This window comes from Heterodontus francisci, chromosome 12 (assembly GCF_036365525.1).
Source record: "Heterodontus francisci isolate sHetFra1 chromosome 12, sHetFra1.hap1, whole genome shotgun sequence".
In the NCBI taxonomy this organism is placed as follows: Eukaryota; Metazoa; Chordata; class Chondrichthyes; order Heterodontiformes; family Heterodontidae; genus Heterodontus; species Heterodontus francisci.
This window is the reverse complement of record NC_090382.1, coordinates 79448873-79467381: the sequence shown is the minus strand read 5'-3', so window position 1 is coordinate 79467381 and position 18509 is coordinate 79448873. Positions and strand designations below refer to the sequence as shown.

The following is an 18509-nucleotide window of genomic DNA, read 5'->3' as shown; positions in this document are numbered from 1 at the left end:
ATGTGAAGCAAATGGTTTTCTTTTCATGACTGGCTCCCTGAAGTCCTTGTCACTATCCTGCTCAACAGAGCTGGAAGAAGACTTTGCCGCCTGGTACCCTCTCTCCTGAGCTGCCACTGTCACCAGTACCTGCTGCTGCTCATTCATGCTGCGTATTTCACCATATGCAAACCCCTCTAATTCACTGTGTAGCTCAGGCAAAGTCCCAGCGTCTGTGCTGGTGCTTGGGATGAATGGAACGTGTGTTGGTGAATCCTCAGGAGCATTGTCCATCTCTGATATATCTTCTGCAGGTAGCTCTTGCTCCTGAGAATGAGATCGAGGAAAGAGTAAAGGCACTGAGAGGCTGGACCTTAGCAGGTGACAGTCTTCAGAATCGAGGTTGAAGATGTGAAGCTTGCTGAATGTTTTCTGAGGTAAATGAAGGGTTACAAGTAATATGCAGACTCCATGCTTAGATAGCTGCTAATCTTACCCTTTCTGATGCACATCTGTCGGGGGCATTGAAGACTTTTTGCTCTGCTTGGGTGAGAGCTGCAATGAATGTACTCTTCCCCTGGTCATGGTCCTCTCTCTCTCTCGTATAAAGAGACTGAATTGATGAGTGGCTGTTGAAAAGGTGACTGGAGATGCGTAGAGCTTGTGCATATGATGCATTGTTGAGAACTGGAAAAGAAGTATCCAGCGCTATTGAAATGCAAGAAATAAAGAAAGACTTGCAATTATGTAGCATGTTTCATGACCTCAGTACCTTCCAAAGTGCTTTACAGCCAATTAAGTACTTTTGAAGTGTAGTCACTGTTGTAATGCAGCCAATTTGTACACAGCAAACACCCACGAACAGCAATGTGATAATTTGTTTTTGTGATGTTGATTGAGGGATAAATATTGGCCTGAACACTGGGGATAACTCCCCTGCTCATCTTCAAAATAGCGCCATGGGATCTTTTACCTGCACCCGAGAACAGACAGGGCCTTGCTTTAACGAAATGTAATTCAAAGCAGGGTGTACAACCTTGCTTTTAGAGTTGAATTGCCGTTTAAATAGGTTTCGAGAGCCCTGACGGAAATTGTGCAAATCCAGTGGGCGGGCTGTCTGTTCCTGATGTGATTGGGTAGCTAGCCTCTCACTCCGTATTGGAATGAGACCTGAGAGTTAAAATTGCCCTTGCCTCATGTTGGCAACATCTTGCAGTCTTCCACTTGCCCCACTATCTGCCTGTCTGCCCAATTTATGCAAAATTGTGGCTAAAATGCATAGAGCTTCCATTGATAAAAAGAAGCTTTCTCTTCACCCCCCCCCCCCCCCACCATCCCCCATCTGCTCAATGAGGGCAAAATGTTTTTGGTGTAGATTTTGAAAATATTGGGGATTTTGGAAACTGAGCAGTTAAGTCTGACTTTTTTTTACAGGTATTGTAGTCTTGGAAAAAGTGAGTTGCTTCAGAATTGATGTTGTGAAGGGAAGAAAAGCAATCTTTATGCAACATGCCTGTGTAATGTTGAAGAGAGGGGCTGTTTTGTCCCAGCTTGTGGGCATTAATTAGGTTTGGTTCAGTGGCATAATCACATTGCAGTGAGATTCATCACTTAGGAAAACATTGCTGCAAGTCGCTGGTAAAGTAATGAAGATGTGATGAATGTTTACCATTTACTTAGCATATTCCAAGTAGATTTGTTATTTACTTTTTTGTTTCCCCTCACAATTTTTCTCCCCCCCCCCCCCCCGCCCCCCCCATCTCAAAGGCAGTGACTAATTGATCCATGGGAACCAGCAGCTCTCTGTTACTCTACCGAAGTTACCATTCTTCATGTGTAGTTTTAATAGTAAGAGTTAGTAGGCTATTCAACTGTAAGTGGCATCACAGTGGAACCTGAACTAATATTGTCCTAGATAAGATCAGCTAACTTGGTACAGAGTAGAGCTATGACCCGAGGCTTTAGATAACTCAGTACATACCATGCTATATATTTGCCTGCTGAGCCATTGGGGTAACAGATCTTTCTAATGCTGGTTAATGTTGTGATGTACCCATGCATGGTGCGATGATATTAAACAGAGAAGAGAAGATAGCTACCGAAAGAAATAAAACCGACAGTCAGAGTGGTTGGAACTGAGGATAAATCATGGATACATGTTGTTGAGCGATGCTTCACTGAAAATAAACCACTGAGGAATGCTAACCACATAAAGAGTAAATGAGTTATGGTGGCTGTAACATGAGCAATTTACTCATCATAAATCACAAGCCCCTGGTGCCTACTCTGTTTATAAAATCCATACAGCACATGTGTTTATAAATGGAGGACTTTTATGTAATGTTGTAAAAATATTTTTATTTTGTTATATTCATAACTAGGTTGCTTACCTTTCTGGCTGCAGAATGACTTGCATCATCTAATGGGTTATGTGGTGATGTGGTAGTGTGGGGGAGGGAGAGGTTGTTGCATGTTTGACATTAGTTACTCTGACTATTGCAATTGCATTTATCACCATGCAAATGATGTGACCCTTGACTGCTTTATTGTTTCTATTCTGAGAAGGAAAAGCTGAATACAATGTGCCACTATATAAGATGGGCATTTTCACAGCCAGAAAAAAATAAATTTTTACTCTCATCTGGGCATTGGGGGTGATTGGTGGTGGTGGTCTGTTTTTATATTTGCTTTGGCATATTGGCCAAGGGCTGCTAGCTTTTTTTTTTAGGCTGACAAACATGAGAAATTCAGGAGGTGGGCAAGTTCAGCTATGTGGGTGATTTGCTTATACAAAATAAGAGGATGGAAAACACTGCCATTTAGTTATCAACCTCAGATAATATCTCTATGTTTATGAATAATGAGGCTTTGTATTATATTCGTAGCTAGATTTTCCATTTTGGCAAAATCTCAAATGAAAATATGGCACAGTGGGAATCCACCTAACCAAAAGTGGCCCTGATCCTGTCATAGTTTCCAGCAACGGCCTAAATTTAAATAATGATGGTCAGCTCCCAGAAGTATGGACGTAGTCATTGGGAGCTTGGAATTGGTGGGGTGGGGGTTGGAGGTGAGGGAGTGGGGTTGTGTGGTAGGGGTGGAAACTGATGTGCTTCTGCAAGCAACTTAAAAGAGAAACACTAACAAAAATGATTTTGGAAGCAAAACTAAAGTTTACACACCTCAAGAATGTCAGTAGGAGGGGCCACGTTCCCCAGGTTCAGTGCTGTAGGGCTGCAAGTTCTTCTGCATGAAGCCAGGCAGAGGAAATAGGCAGCATTTAACTCAGAGTGACAAAGGCAGGTACAACAGCACTGGAAGGAGGTAGCAAATGCAGTCGGTGCCAATTCCCAATCCCTCATGTGCAGCAGCTGAATGCTGGAAAAAGTTTAATGACTTTATCAGGCAAGGTAAGCGAACCCACTGATGCACTCCAAGAATGCACTCAGCACATCTGCCACTGACAATGATGTTCCCTTCACAAAGTACTAAAATGCTTAAATTGCTTTCCAACAATGTCCAGGCAGCCCCACAATGCCCTTTATACTTCTAGTCTTCAGCTGGAAGTGTTCGTTCATTCTCAGCCTTGCATGCGTTCACCCTACTAAAGACCTCACACTATTTTTAATTGCTTGCTGGCCTCATCTTCATTATGGTCTGCATGCTGACCCCTGAGCTCTATCAACTCATTGATAGAGCTAATACTCATCTACTGAGAGGTACCATTCAATCTGCTTTTCCACAGAGCAGTGGCCATGTGGAGCCAGTGCTCAGCACTGTTGACATGGTAAGAATAAGTATGCATGATGCAGCCCTTTCTCAGGATGATGACACACTCCTTCTGGCAGCTGTCTGCACTCCCTGCACATGTGGCCACCTTGGCACAGGGTCATATAACCGATGGAACAACAGGTGCAGCCTGCAGCAGGTCCATTTCTGGATCTAGCTGCCATGTGATGAAGACCCCTTAATTCCAAGATGTTTTTACACCAGCACAGCAGCATTCTATCTAGCAGAAGCATTAGATTTGGGGTTAAGAGTTCATATAGCACACAGTAGCATGAAGGAGAAGCATGGTGTTTAGAAGAATAAGGCATGCACAGATGCCATGTGGCTGTCAGTAAAATTAAGATGGCAGTAAAGTTGTGCATACAGATATTGCTCTTGGTAAAGTTTGGAAGTAGTTTTGATGAGGTGAAATGAATGGTAGCTGTGAAAATTGATGTGCTCAGAGAAAGGTCGGCAAATGCTGGCATATTTGTGGTGGGAAGAGAAGGGAACCATAGACAGTACCACTCATGCAGCTGCTGGATGGTTTAGTCAACAAAAATGCTCTCATCAAATTGACAAGAATGTCTTAGCAGCTGGTTGACTTGCATGTTGATGTATAGCTAGCCACAAATAATATACACATTTAGAGAATGGTGTACGTTCCTGTTGACAAATATCTGGCCGTCAATAAAAGCACATCTGTACCATCTATGACTTCTTGAATCTTGAGGGACCTTGCAATTCAGTTAAATTGCAGTACGCTATCTTTAGACAGCAATGCATTTGAGAATTGCTTGATACTCCTGTTCACATCTGTTTGGATTATATCACAGATGTACCCACTGACAGCTTGGATAGGCGACTTGGCGTAGAGATTATGGTGACCTTAATATCACAGATGGAGTGGTGCATAAGTTTAGAAGGACTGCAGGTCTGCTTGCAGTGTGGAGAATAACTCGATGACAGATTCTATTATAAAGCAAAGCCTTCTTGGGCACTGCTCCTCTTTCAGGGACGAGTATCTCTGACTCTTTGCTCTGGTGGGAGGATGATATGGGAGGGGCTGCTGTGCACCTAACCAGCAGCCTCACCAGTCTAGTCTCCCTCCATTACTCCTTTACTTCTTCCAAGAAAAGAAGGTACAGGGAACTTGCCGGTGTGCCGTATCTGAAAAAAGGGTGGTATAAATAGCATAAAAGCAGAGGGAAAATTAGATGGCAACTGCAAAAGGTACCCAAAAAAGATGCAGCAAAAATAAGGTTAGTACAGTACCTGATAATGTACAAGCTTGTCCTTTTAAACTGATTTCTGCCTACAGGGCATCACCTAGTAACTTGGAATGCCAGTTTTATTCTGGTGTGAAATGAGGTGATGACAGAAAATGGGACGTATGCTGTCTCCAAGTCATTACTGGCTTATTTAAATGTTGGCATTTCACCATCTGCCAACAATGACAATACAGAGTTAGAAGGGTGCTTACGTGGCCAGGGATCAGACATAATGAATCCCTGCCCATTTCCAACCCCTGCCTACCTGATTAATGACCAAAGTTGGGCAGAATGTAGAATGACATTTAGGCTCCATATCCTCTGACTGCCAGTGCTAAGAGTGCTAAAAGTCTCAGACGCAGTAACCTTTCATAAAATTCAGATTTGCCAAAGCCGATCACTTATGACAATCTATTAGGGAAGAAATTACATCTAATTTGCAGTTATACTTGTAACTAACTATAAAAAAATTACTCTCAAAGACTCAGCTGTTAGGTGGATATTTAGAAAATATTGAACTGGTTCTCAGGTCCCATAGGTTGTGATAATACAGAGCTTAAATTTTTGGGCATTATATCACTTATTTTCCCTGTGTATTAGTTTAAGACCTAAGTTAAATTGTCACCTTTTCTTGTCTCCAGGGATATTAATTTGCTGTGCTTCTTGCACACTCCTACTATAACTTCCCCAGAAGTGTGGTGGAATGGCTGGTAATTAGAGTGGAACGCTGAAGTAAAGATATGCAATTTTAAAAATATATACAGAATGGGGGTTGGAGGCACAGAAGGGGATTTGACTCCTCGCCCTCTCCTGGAACTATCAACCTTTCCCCTCTGAGATAATGCAAACGTGTTATATGTGCTATGTGCCCCTAGTTCTATAGGCACCTGCCATGGTGCTACATTATGGAACTTCCCCTGACCCCATTAACTATGTGGAAGTCATGTTGTGGGCACATACTGGCACTGCTGCTGGGATGCCCACAACCCCCTTTCCCCCTAGAATTTCAGCCCTGGAATCTTACATAGTCTATATGAGGTGATACCAGGAGTTAGCATGAGGGTGATGGTTGACGTTAGTAAGTTCACTGTAAGAGCAGAGACCATGCAAAGCTTTGAGTGGAGAGCCGATGCTCTTCCCCATTCCCCACCAAACATTTCATAAAGGGAGAAAAAATTTAAAGGAATTTGCCTCCTGGACTTGTAACTTATGTTTGGATGGTCTAGCAATAAGCATAACAGCAGATTGTGATGCCTTGCCCTTTCACACAGGGAACATAGGAATCAGAGTAGGCCATCCAGTCCTTCGAGCCAGTCCAGCATTCAATGACATCATGGCTGATCTGTATGTTAACTTCATCCACCTGTCTGTGCTCCATATCCCTTTATATTTTTGGTTAGCAAAAATCTATTAATCTCAGATTTAACATTATTTATTAATATATTGTCTACTGTTTTTTTGTGGGAGAGAGTTCCAGAATTATACCACCCTTTGTGTGAAGAAGTGTTTTCTAACTTCTCTCCTGACAGGCCTGGCTCTGATGTTAACATTATCAGCCCTTCTCCTAGACTCCCTCCCCACCAGCAGAAAAGGTTTCTCTCTCTCTACCATATAAATTCCTTCCAAAATCCTAAAATCCTCAAACAGATCACCCCTTAGCCTTCTATATTCCAGAGAATACAAACCTAATTTATATAATCTCGCCTCATAATTTAATCCTTGGAGGCCTGCTAACATTCTGGTGCATATGTGCTGCAGTTTTTCCAAGGCCTATATAGCCTTTCTAAAGTGCAGTACCCAGAACTGTACCCCAAATGGGCTTTGGATCGCTGTAGTAAAACTTCCCTTTATATTCTAGCCCTGTAGTTATAAAGGCTAACGTTCCACTGGCCTTTTTGATTATTTTTTGTGCCTGACTACTACATTTAGTGACGTGTGTACATGGAGCCCTAAATCTTTAGACCTCCACTTTTCCTAGTTTTTCACCACTTAACAAATTCTTAGATCTATCCTTTTTTGGTCCAAAAATCATATTCACCTGCATTGAAATTCATCTCTCTCAGTTTTCCCGTCTCACTTAACCTATCAATGTCTCTTTGTAATTTTCACTTCCACTACTTATTATGCCACCAATCTTTGTGTCATCAGTGAACTTGGATATGGCTCTTTATTGCATTATCTAAGTCATTAATGAATAGTTGAGGCTCCAGCACAGATCCTTGTGGGACACCACTAGTCACTTGCTTTCAATTTGAGTACATGCCCGTTATCCCTATTCTCTGTGAGTAATTCTACCCCCTAAGAATTGATGGGTTTGGGTCAGCTTAAGCTGCTAACTTCCGGTTTTGACAGGGGCTGCACGGGCAACCAGTCTGCTCTGAGGAAGCAGGTTGATTGGGAAAAGTTTTTAGGAGGCTGCGTCCCTCCATTTTTACAGGCTTTTTATTTTAACTTACTTTGGCTGGGTTTCCAGCTCTTTGAAAACCCAGCAGGTAAAAGAAGATGGGGAGGACTGGATCCATAAGGCAGATGCACTTACAGCACAAGAGTGTTTCTCTCCAGTCCAACAAGCAAACTTGCATCCCTTTCAGAGATCAGTGACTCTCCCTGATCTCCCCCACCTCCATGCTTTCCACCCTCCCCATGATCTCTCCTTCCTACTCCCCATGATCTCCCTCTCCCTGCTTCTCCAATCCTCCCCACCCACCGCAACCTCTTTCTCCCTCCCTGTCTGTTCCTTGGTTGCGACTGTATGCCCAACCTGTCGCAGAAAAGAAATTAAAAGACATCCTGTAATTAGTATGTCTGGCAAACCCTTACTTCTGGGTTTCCTGTTCAGAACTTCTCCCTTCAACTCTGTCCCCAGTGTCCCCACCAAACTATAAATTTCAAGACCCCTGTCTTCTACTTCCAATAATTTGCCTTCAATTCCATGAGCTTTAATGTTAGCCAACAGTCTCTTATTTGGAACCTGGTTGAATGCCTTCTGAAAGCCTATATAAACTATATCTGTAGTCATTCACTTATCTAATACTTCAGTTACTTCCTCAAAAAATTCAATTAGGTTCATTAGACATGATTTTCCCTTTACAAATCCACGTTGGCTCTTTCTAATCAGCTCAAATTTCTCCAAGTGCTCAGTCAAGCTGTCCTTATTTATAGATTCCAAAAACTTCCCCACAACAAATGTTGGCCTGGGTAACAAGTTTATAATTTCCTGGCATCTTTTCCCCACCTTTTTTACATAACAAAACTGAATTTTCCAATCTAAAAGGACAATTCCTCAGAGAGTTCCAGAATATTATGGCTAAAGCATCTGCAGTTTCCTCACCTACTTCCTTTAAAACTGTGGGCTAGAAACCATCCGGTCCTGGAGATTTGTCAGTCTTTATTTTCTCTAATACTGTTTCCTGGATAAAGTTAACGTGAGTTAGTTACAGTCTCTGATTCATTATTAATTTCCCTTGAATGCCAGGTATATTATCCTCTTCCTCGACTGTGAAGACTGACACAAAGTAATTATTCAACAAATCTGCTACTTCCTTATTTCATTTGCTGTGTTTCCCACATTGGCTTTTAAAGGGACCATGTTACCCTTGACTACCCTATGTCTTTTAATATAACATTAAAAAAAATTTATGTTAATATTGACTTTCCTTGCAAAGGATAGCTTTATGCTACAAAGACCATCAGGGGATCGACAAAAACTAATACTTTGTCGCTTGCTTTTTTCCAAAAGGTTTTTCGAACAGATTTGATCACTGCCATGAAGCTCCCTGAGTCATACCAGCTAAATGCGGACGAGTACTACATACTAGCGGACCCATGGCGACAGGAGTGGGAAAAAGGTGTTCAGGTTCCAGCTAATACTGAATCAATCCCCGAACCAGTGGTGAGGTAGGTCACAGTAGGCTTTGTTTACTCTATGGAACTCCTAAGTGGCCAGGTGCAACAATGCACAGAATGTGTTATGTGATTTATTAGAACCTGTTAAAGTATATTGTTTTGGTATTGGGATGTGCACAATGACAACAACTTGCATTTATCGAGTGGAAATGCTCTGGCGATGGTTTTTATAGGTAAGAGTGAAACCAAGCAAAGGCAGTCCCACTGAGCTGGACAATGGAGCAGGGGCATTGCAGGAGGATGGTGTGGTCATGGCGTCAAAGTCTACAGGGTGAGGAGCAACAGTGCGCCATGGCCAGAATCATAGTAGATGTCATTTGCGACTTTGATTAGTGCCATTTCATACTGTAGCAGGGGTGAAAATCTAATTGGGGAAATTCAAACATGGACTTGTGTGAAAGGTGGTATGGATTTCGGAAGTGAACCCCTTGAATATTGATGCCGACCATATCAGGAGAAACAACCAGGATAGAGAGTACATATTATACTGGAGAACAGGGCGCCAAAGGTGGAGGAGAGGGTTGGTTGAGAAGATCAGCAGTTGCAGAAGTATCATGGTTAATGGAGGGTCAAAGACTAGGCAGTTGAAAGTGCAATTGTAGATGTTCTGGGGAGAGATTTTTCCGGGGTGGGGGTGGAGGGGGTTGCTGATTGTAGATGGGTTGTGAGTGGGTAGGGGATGTGGATGGTAAGGGATACAAGGAAATTGTCAGAGATGGCTTTGTCTGTGATAAAAAAAACATGAGAATGGAGTGTCTGCATAAAATGGCCAGGTCGAGGACCGGTCGTGTATACAAAACTCTTTTGTCACTCAGTGTGTAAAAAGTCCAACAAGAAAAATAATCACTGCTGGATCTTGTAATGGGTAATGAACCAGAATAGATAAGAGAACATCTTAGTAATGGTGATCACAGCATCATAAGATTCAAGATGAGGATCAAGAGTGACATAAATAAGATGTAGGTAATAAATAAGGTAATAGAATGGAAAAAAACAAATTATGAGGAAATGAGGGTAGATATAATGAAGGTAAACTGGGAGAAAATCTTGAAAAACAAAGAAATAAAAACAGTAGGAAATTCTTAGAAGAGTAATCAATAGAGTTCATGAGAAATTTATTCTACTAAAAGCCAAAACAAGCAAGCTAATTATGGGGCACCATGGCTGAATAAAAATTAAATGAAACATTGAATCTCAAGAAAAAGACATATATAAGAAGTACTTAGATATTAAAGGAGACGACACAAATGAACACGAAGGACTTAGGAGCTGTTAAAAAAAAACTATCCAGTAGGCAAAGAGAAATTACAAAATCAAATTATTGAGGAATACAAAAAAAAAGGAAAATTAAAGTAGGGATAGGGTCATTAAAGGGCGAACAAAATAAACTCAAAGTAATGACAGAGAAATGGCAGACATACTGAATAACTATATCGCCTCAGCTTTTACCAAAAAAGATAATGAAATAGTCACTTCACTAGGGCAGGGGTCCTCAGCTTGTTTGCTTTCACGAAACCCTGTAACACAAGTAATTTTACTATATAAAAATGAGTTATATAATTAGACATTTATTATTTTTATTTCACTTATTTAGTGCAAAACTTGTTGCTGGTGCTGAGCAACAATTCCATCAAGATGTGCAGGTATCTTCAATGAGCACACATGCATGCCACACTCAGAGCTGGATTTTATGGGCCCCCTTGAGGCAAGGTCGGAGGCGGGGGCTCATAGAATCATGACGGGTGACTAGGGATGGAGGGCCCATCGCCGCCCTGTCACCAGGCGATCTTGCTGGGGTGGGATAGACTGACCACGACCTTCCCACCAGAGACCAGTTAATAGGCCACTTAAAGGTCTCTTCCCATGGCCGCTGGGATCTTTGTAAAATGAGGCGCCCTCCCTCCAGGCTTGGGGGAGGGGGAGTCCCTCTGTGGGCAATCTGGGGCCCATGGAGGGCCCCGGCCAGGAAACACAGCACCTACCAGGACCCCCCCTCCCCCTGGGCTTTACGACCGCCCCTACCCCTCCCCCTCGACTGGGCCTTCTGGACTGGCCCGGCGATCCTGCCTCACTTATCTAGGGTGCGGGATTCCAGCGCTGGGCCTGCATCCAAGGCCTCGACAATACTGGCAGTGGCCACTGCCGCTGGTGGCGCTACTGAGCTGCCGGCCCTGTGATTGGCCGGCAGCTTTTGGAGGCGGGATCCCCATCTTTAAAGGGACTTGGATCCTGGTATGGGACACGTAACCTGAAAAACACCAGAGGATTGCTCTGAGGGGGGCAAGAGAAGACCGAGGCAGTGAAGTGGCAAATGAACTTTAACATAGATAAATGTGAGGTAATACACTTTAATCCCCTCCCCTACCACCCTGCAGCCCCCTTCCCAGCTCCCCCTCGCACTCCCTTCCCTCCACCCCTTCCCACCCCTTCCCAGCTCCCCCTCACACCCCCTTCCCCCCACCTCCTTCCACCAGCATCCACCTATCCCTGAGCAGGGGCCCTAACAACCCCACTGTCTTGTGGGCGTCTCGGGAGAGACCAAGGCTAAGGGAGTAAACCCTAACAGAAAACCCGGAGCGGAACCCCGAAGGCGGTCACATGTCACCTTTGGCATGTTTCCGGCAGTTCCTGCAGCCATACCGGTGCCAAACGTCATGCTCTGCACTCCTTTGGACCCCACCAGAAAGGCCAAGAGTGGGGTTTTGACGCTTGGGCAACTCATAACCTCCATACATCCGCCCAGGCATGAGCCATGGAGAGGTCACTCCATAGTCGCCTCACAGCGACCAAAACAACAAAGAAGGCAGCAGTTACGGGTTATAAGTCCAGCTCAATTGGCGTAGAGATTGGGCGCCATGGGTTGCCTTTGTCGGTGGGAGAGGTCATCGCATCTCACTGGACAGCTACCGCCCGCCTCAAAACGGGCAGCCCCGGTCAGTAAGGTTCTGTCCTGCCACAGTCCACCTGCTTCAATGGGTGCTTGGAGCTCCGGGTCATTGCCTGAAAAGTGGACTGATACACCGCACCAAACAGCAAAACAAAAAAAGGAAAGAAGGTACCAGCCCTTCGTTTTGCAAGCTGAAACGTCAGAACTATGTGCCCTGGCCTGGCGGAAGACCTTACACAAATCAACGATTCTCGGAAGACCGCCATTATTAACAATGAGTTCAGAAGACTTCGTGTGGACATTGCAGCACTTCAGGAGACACGCCTCCCAGCGAGTGGATCTCTAAGAGAGCAAGATTACACCTTCTTCTGGCAGGGTAGGGATCCTGAAGAACCAAGACAGCATGGAGTGGGCTTTGCCATCAGAATCTTTGCTCAGCATGATAGAGCCACCTTCAAATGGCTCGGAACGCATACTGCCCATCCAACTGTTCACCGCCTCTGATCCAGTACACCTACTCAGCATCTATGCTCCAACACTCTGCTCCCCACCTGAAGCTAAAGACCAGTTCTACGAGAAACTCCGTAATATCATCAGTAGCATTCCCAATACCGAACATCTGTTCCTGCTGGGGGACTTTAATGCCAGGGTTGGGGCCGACCATGACTCATGGCCCTCCTGCCTTGGGCTCTATGGAATTGGAAGGAAGAATGAGAATGGACAGAGACTGCTTGAGTTGTGTACCTATCATAACCTCTGCATCACCAACTCGTTCTTTCATACTAAACCCTGTCACCAGGTTTCTTGGAGGCACCCAAGATCGCGTCGTTGGCACCAGCTGGACCTCATTGTCACAAGGCGAGCCTCTATAAACAGTGTCCAAATCACACGCAGCTTCCACAGTGCGGACTGTGACACTGACCACTCCCTGGTGTGCAGCAAGGTTAGACTCAAACCAAAGAAGCTGCATCACTCCAAGCAGAAGGGCCACCCGCGCATCAACACGAGCAGAATTTCTTATCCACAGTTGTTACATAAGTTTCTAAATTCACTTGAAAAAGCCCTTCAAAACACTCCTACAGGGGATGCAGAGACCAAGTGGGCCCACATCAGAGACGCCATCTATGACTCAGCTATGACCACCTATGGCAAACGTGTGAAGCAGAATGCAGACTGGTTTCAATCTCACTTTGAAGAGCTGGAACCTGTCATAGCTGCTAAGCGCATTGCACTGTTGAATTACAAGCAAGCTCCCAGTGAGTTAACAACATCTGTAGCACTTAAAGCAGCCAGAAGCGCTGCACAAAGAACAGGCAGGCGCTGCGCAAATGACTAATGGCAACACCTATGCAGTCATTTTCAGCTGGCCTCTGACACCGGTAACATCAGAGGAATGTATGATGGCATTAAGAGAGCTTTTGGGCCAACCATCAAGAAGATCGCCCGCCTCAAATCTAAATCAGGGGACATGATCACTGACCAACGCAAGCAAATGGAACGCTGGGTGAAGCACTGCCTAGATCTATACTCCAGGGAAAATGTTGTCACTGAGACTGCCCTCAATGCAGCCCAGTCTCTGCCAGTCATGGATGAGCTGGACGGACAGCCAACAAAATCGGAACTCAGTGATGCCATTGATTCTCTAGCCAGCGGAAAAGCCCCTGGGAAGGACGGCATTACCCCCGAAATAATCAAGAGTGCCAAGCCTGCTATACTATCAGCACTCTACGAACTGCTTTGCCTGTGCTGGGATGAGGGTGCAGTATCACAGGACATGTGCGATGCCAATATCATCACCCTCTATGAGGACAAGGGTGACCGCAGTGACTGCAACAACTACCGTGGAATCTCCATGCTCAGCATAGTGGGGAAAGGCTTCACTCGAGTCGCTTTAAAAAGGCTCCAGAAGCTGGCTGAGCATGTCTACCCTGAGGCACAGTGTGGCTTTCGAACAGAGAGATCGACCATTGACATGCTGTTCTCCCTTCGCCAGCTACAGGAGAAATGCCGCGAACAACAGTTGCCGCTCTACATTGCTTTCATTGATCTCACCAAAGCCTTTGACCTCGTCAGCAGACGTGGTCTCTTCAGACTACTAGAAAAGATTGGATGTCCATCAAAGCTACTAAGTATCATCACCTCATTCCATGACAATATGAAAGGCACAATTCAGCATAGCGGTGCCTCATCAGATCCCTTTCCTATCCTGAGTGGCATGAAACAGGGCTGTGTTCTTGCACCTACACTGTTTGGGATCTTCTTCTCCCTGCTGCTCTCACATGCGTTCAAGTCTTCAGAAGAAGGAATTTTCCTCCACACAAGATCAGGTGGCAGATTGTTCAACCTTGCCCGTCCAAGAGCGAAGTCCAAAGTACGGAAAGTCCTCATCAGGGAACTCCTCTTTGCTGACGATGCTGCATTAACATCTCACACTGAAGAGTGTATGTCGAGACTCATTGACAGGATTGCGGCTGCCTGCAATGAATTTGGCCTAACCATCAGCCTCAAGAAAACGAACATCATGGGACAGGACGTCAGAAATGCTCCATCCATCAATATCGGCGACCACGCTCTGGAAGTGGTTCAAGAGTTCACCTACCTGGGCTCAACTATCACCAGTAACCTGTCTCTAGATGCAGAAATCAACAAGCGCGTGGGAAAGGCTTCCACTGCTATGTCCAGACTGGCCAAGAGAGTGTGGAAAGATGGCTCACTGACAAGGAACACAAGTTCGAGTGTATCAAGCCTGTGTCTTCCAGTACCTTGCTGTACGGCAGCGAAGCCTGGACAACGTATTTCAGCCAAGAGCGACGTCTCAATTCATTCCATCTTGACTGCCTCCGGAGAATCCTTGGCATCAGATGGCAGGACCGTATCTCCAACACAGAAGTCCTCGAGGCGGCCAACATCCCCAGCATATACACCCTACTGAGCCAGTGGCGCTTGAGATGGCTTGGCCATGTGAGCTGCATGGAAGATGGCAGGATCCCCAAGGACGCATTGTACAGCAAGCTCGTCACTGGTATCAGACCCTCCTGTCGTCCATGTCTCCGCTTTCAAGACGTCTGCAAACGTGACATGAAGTTCTGTGACATTGATCACAAGTCGTGGGAGTCAGTTGCCAGTGATCGCCAGAGCTGGCGGGCAGCCATAAAGGCAGGGCTAAAGTGTGACGAGTCGAAGAGACTTAGCAGTTGGCAGGAAAAAAGACGGAAGCGCAATGGGAGAGCCAACTGTGTAACAGCCCCGACAACCAACTTTACCTGCAGCACCTGTGGAAGAGTCTGTCACTCTAGAATTGACCTTTATCGCCACACCAGGCGTTGCTTCACAGACCACTGATCACCTCCAGGCACTTACCCATTGTCTCTCGAGATAAGGAGGCCAAAGAAGAATACATTTTACTGGGACAAACAGAAACATCGCCTAGAGCTGAGAAAATAAGAAACTTAATGGAGTAGAGGAGCAAAGGGATCTCGGGATACAGTTGAAGAAATCATTAAACGGAGTATTGCAGGTCAACAAAACAATTAAAAACGTTCGCAAAGCATTGGGGTATATGGTACAGAACCAGGTTCAATCTTGGGTCAGTCCTTAGTTAATCTCAGCCTGGGATGTTACAGATGGCTTCAGCCTCCTCAGGCTTGGTATAAAGGCAATTTGAATATGATTCCCAATCTGCTAGCAGTGTGTTTGTAAAGTTGCTGCACTTAGGACAGGATTTAGTGGCAGTTCTAAAATTCTTTTAATTGCAGTGATGAGTCAGATTGCAGTGTATTGGTAGTGTGATGTCATCACAAAAAATGTAACGTCAGGGAAAATTAATAAGCACAAAAGGTGCAGTGGAAAAGCTGTCCTGCGCATACCACTAGTAGGCAGATGTCAGCCATAGTTAAGTGGATAGTGCTCTTGCCTCCGACTCGGGGATCTAAGGCTGACATTCCAGTGTGCAGTATTGAGGGAGTGCTACACTGTCATAGATGACATCTTTTGGATAGGACGTTAAATCAAGGCCCCGTCTGTTGTCTCAGATGAACGTAAAAGATCCTGTGTCATTATTTCGAAGAAGGGCAGGGGTGTTCTCCAGTCCTGGCCAATATTTATCCCTGAAGCAACCAACAACTTGAAAAAGGGAATATCTGGTTATTATCACATTACTGCTTGTGGGAGTTTGCTGTGTGCAAATTGGCTGCTGTGTTTCCTACGTTACAACAGTGACTACACTTCAGAAGTACTTCATTGGCTGTACAGCGCTCTGCGAGGGCCTAAGGTCATGCAAGGTGTTCTCCACTCTCTATCCCTCCCTACAGAGCAAGCACCATTAGGATAGTACTTGAAGAATGGACATTTGTGTGAAATATTGGAGGGGACTTCAAAACTATATCCCACCTTCAGAGCAGGGGGAGGGGAGGAAAATTGGAAAATAAGGGAAAACAGTTTCACAAGTGAAACAAGTTTCAAAAGCTGAAACCTTGCCATCAAAACTATTTTAAAGAAGGAGTATTACTATCAGGACTTGTTTCAAAGAGGTGCCTCTCTATGAGCAAGTCTTTAGGTTACCACAAAAGACTAATGATTTGTTTTGGAAATAATTCAGTCAGGCTGTGATTGCCTTCCATTCAAATCAAATCCAATTGTCAGCTGATGGTATCATTTCAAAATTACCGTGCTGCGGAGTAATTGAGAAATCAGTTAGTCGTAACCAGAGAGCGGCCCTTTTAAACAGATGAGTTTCTTGGGAGACTTAGTTCTTTAGAAAGTGGGGAACAGATAGATCCAAAAATTCAGCCATAGTGGTGGTTGGCAGGACAGCTTTTTCAGGTCAACTTTTGTGCTTTATAATTTTCATGGACATTACTTTTTTTTTGGTGACACCAACACCTGCGCTCTACTTGTTTCACTCACCATCGCAATTAAGAGTTTTTAAATTGGCCAAAAGAGAGGTTTTGCTGCTTCGTTTTAGAAGGAGTTTATGATCCATAATTTAGGATGGGGAGGACGGGACTGGATGATGCAGTTAGTTAGCAGAGCACCTTCTGTCTTTAGGAACTGAATTCAAATCTAGTTCAGACTGACAATCCTTTTACTTCTGTTGATTGTCTTATAAATTGGGTATGAGACAATATCAACTCAACTGCTAGTAGGTGCAAGCTGGCAGCACAAGACTTACAATTTGGCACTAAATTGGTCCTTTCATTTAGAGGGTCATTAGGTGGTGTGTGCAATGGGAATATCTAAAACTGAGATTAAGGCATTCTGTTAAAGCAGAGTAGATGGAACTTTATTCTGCAGCCGATCCATGTTGTACTTGTCCTGACATCATTTGAGGGGCTATCCTAAATGAGACTTTACGAACCTACTAATCTGTGGGTACTCAGTGCTTGACGTTTCCATTGAGTTACCATTGATATCAGTAACATCAGTTGGAAAAAAAATGAAGTTTATATTTAAATTCCTTGAACATTCTCTTTGGGAACTTTTTCATCTCTGGTTAAATTGAGAAATCAATTGATCCCAGCATGGGTACAAATACATGACTTGGACCTCCTCTCTGCAACAGACATCATGAGCATAACCAGTTTTGTTGCTTCAGTTGGTAAAAGTGGCACCATGCCTATACTTTATTTCTCCATAGCTCTGAAGTTTGCTTCAACCAGTATTCTAACATTTCCCAGGACAGAATTCCATCTGTAGCTCTGTTCCAGAAAGGGGGTGATTTGCTTTGTGCAGTAGGTGTAGGAAAATCATATGCATGGTGATAAAGAATAGATAATCGAGCTTCTTGGGGTGTAGGGGGTAAGATATTAGCATGGATAGAAGATTGGCTGGCTGGTAGCAGAGAGCATGCATAAATGGGTCCTTTTCTGATTGACAGGATGAGACGAGTGGAGTCCCGCAGGGGTCTGTGTTGAAGCCTCAACGTTTTATAATTTATATCAGTGACTTAGATGAGGGGAGCAATGGCATGATAACTAAATTTGCAGATGACACAAAAATAGGTGGGAAAGTATGTTGTGAAGAGGACATAAGGAGGTTGCAGACCGATATATATAGGCTGAGTGAGTGGGCAAATATCTGGCAGATGGAGTATAATGTGGGAAAATGTAAAGTCGTTCACTTTGGCAAGAAGAATAAAAAAGCAGAGTGTTACTTAAGTGGGGAATGACTGCAGAATTCCCAGGTGCAGAGGGATCTAGGTGTTATAGTGCATGAGTCACTAAAAGTTAGTATGCGGGTACAGCAAGTAATAAAGCAGGCTAATGGCATGCTATCCTTTTATTACGAGAGGAATTGAAAATAAAAGTAAGGTCGTTATGCTTCAGTTATACAGGGCATTGGTGAGACCACATCTTGAATACTATGTGCAGTTTTGGTCTCCTTATTTAAGGAAGGGTGTGAATCCGTTAGAGGCGGTTCAGAGGAGGTTTACTGGATTGATACCTGGAATGAGCGTGTTGTCTTATGAGGAAAGGTTGGACAGACTGGGTTTGTTTTCACTGGAGTTTAGAAGAGTGAGGGGAGACCTGATTGAAGTTTATAAGATCCTGAACAGTCTTGATAAGGTGGATGTGGAAAGGATATTTCCTCTTGTGGATGAGTCCAGAACTAGGGGGCACTGTTTTAAAATTAGGGGTCACCCTTTTAGGACAGAGATGAGGATTTTTTTTCTCTCAGAGGGTTGTGCGACTTTGGAATTC

At 44.3% G+C, this 18509-nt stretch overlaps 1 protein-coding gene across 8 annotated transcripts in view; it reads left to right on the top strand.

Moving 5' to 3' along the window:
* Nucleotides 1-18509, top strand: part of jade2 (jade family PHD finger 2) — a 199304-nt gene that overhangs the window by 62171 nt on the left and 118624 nt on the right. For all 8 annotated transcript variants that reach the window (XM_068043712.1, XM_068043711.1, XM_068043710.1 and 5 more), the window contains one exon: nucleotides 8758-8915. In XM_068043712.1, the coding sequence (XP_067899813.1) occupies nucleotides 8758-8915 (158 nt within the window). The remainder of the gene's footprint in view (nucleotides 1-8757; nucleotides 8916-18509) is intronic.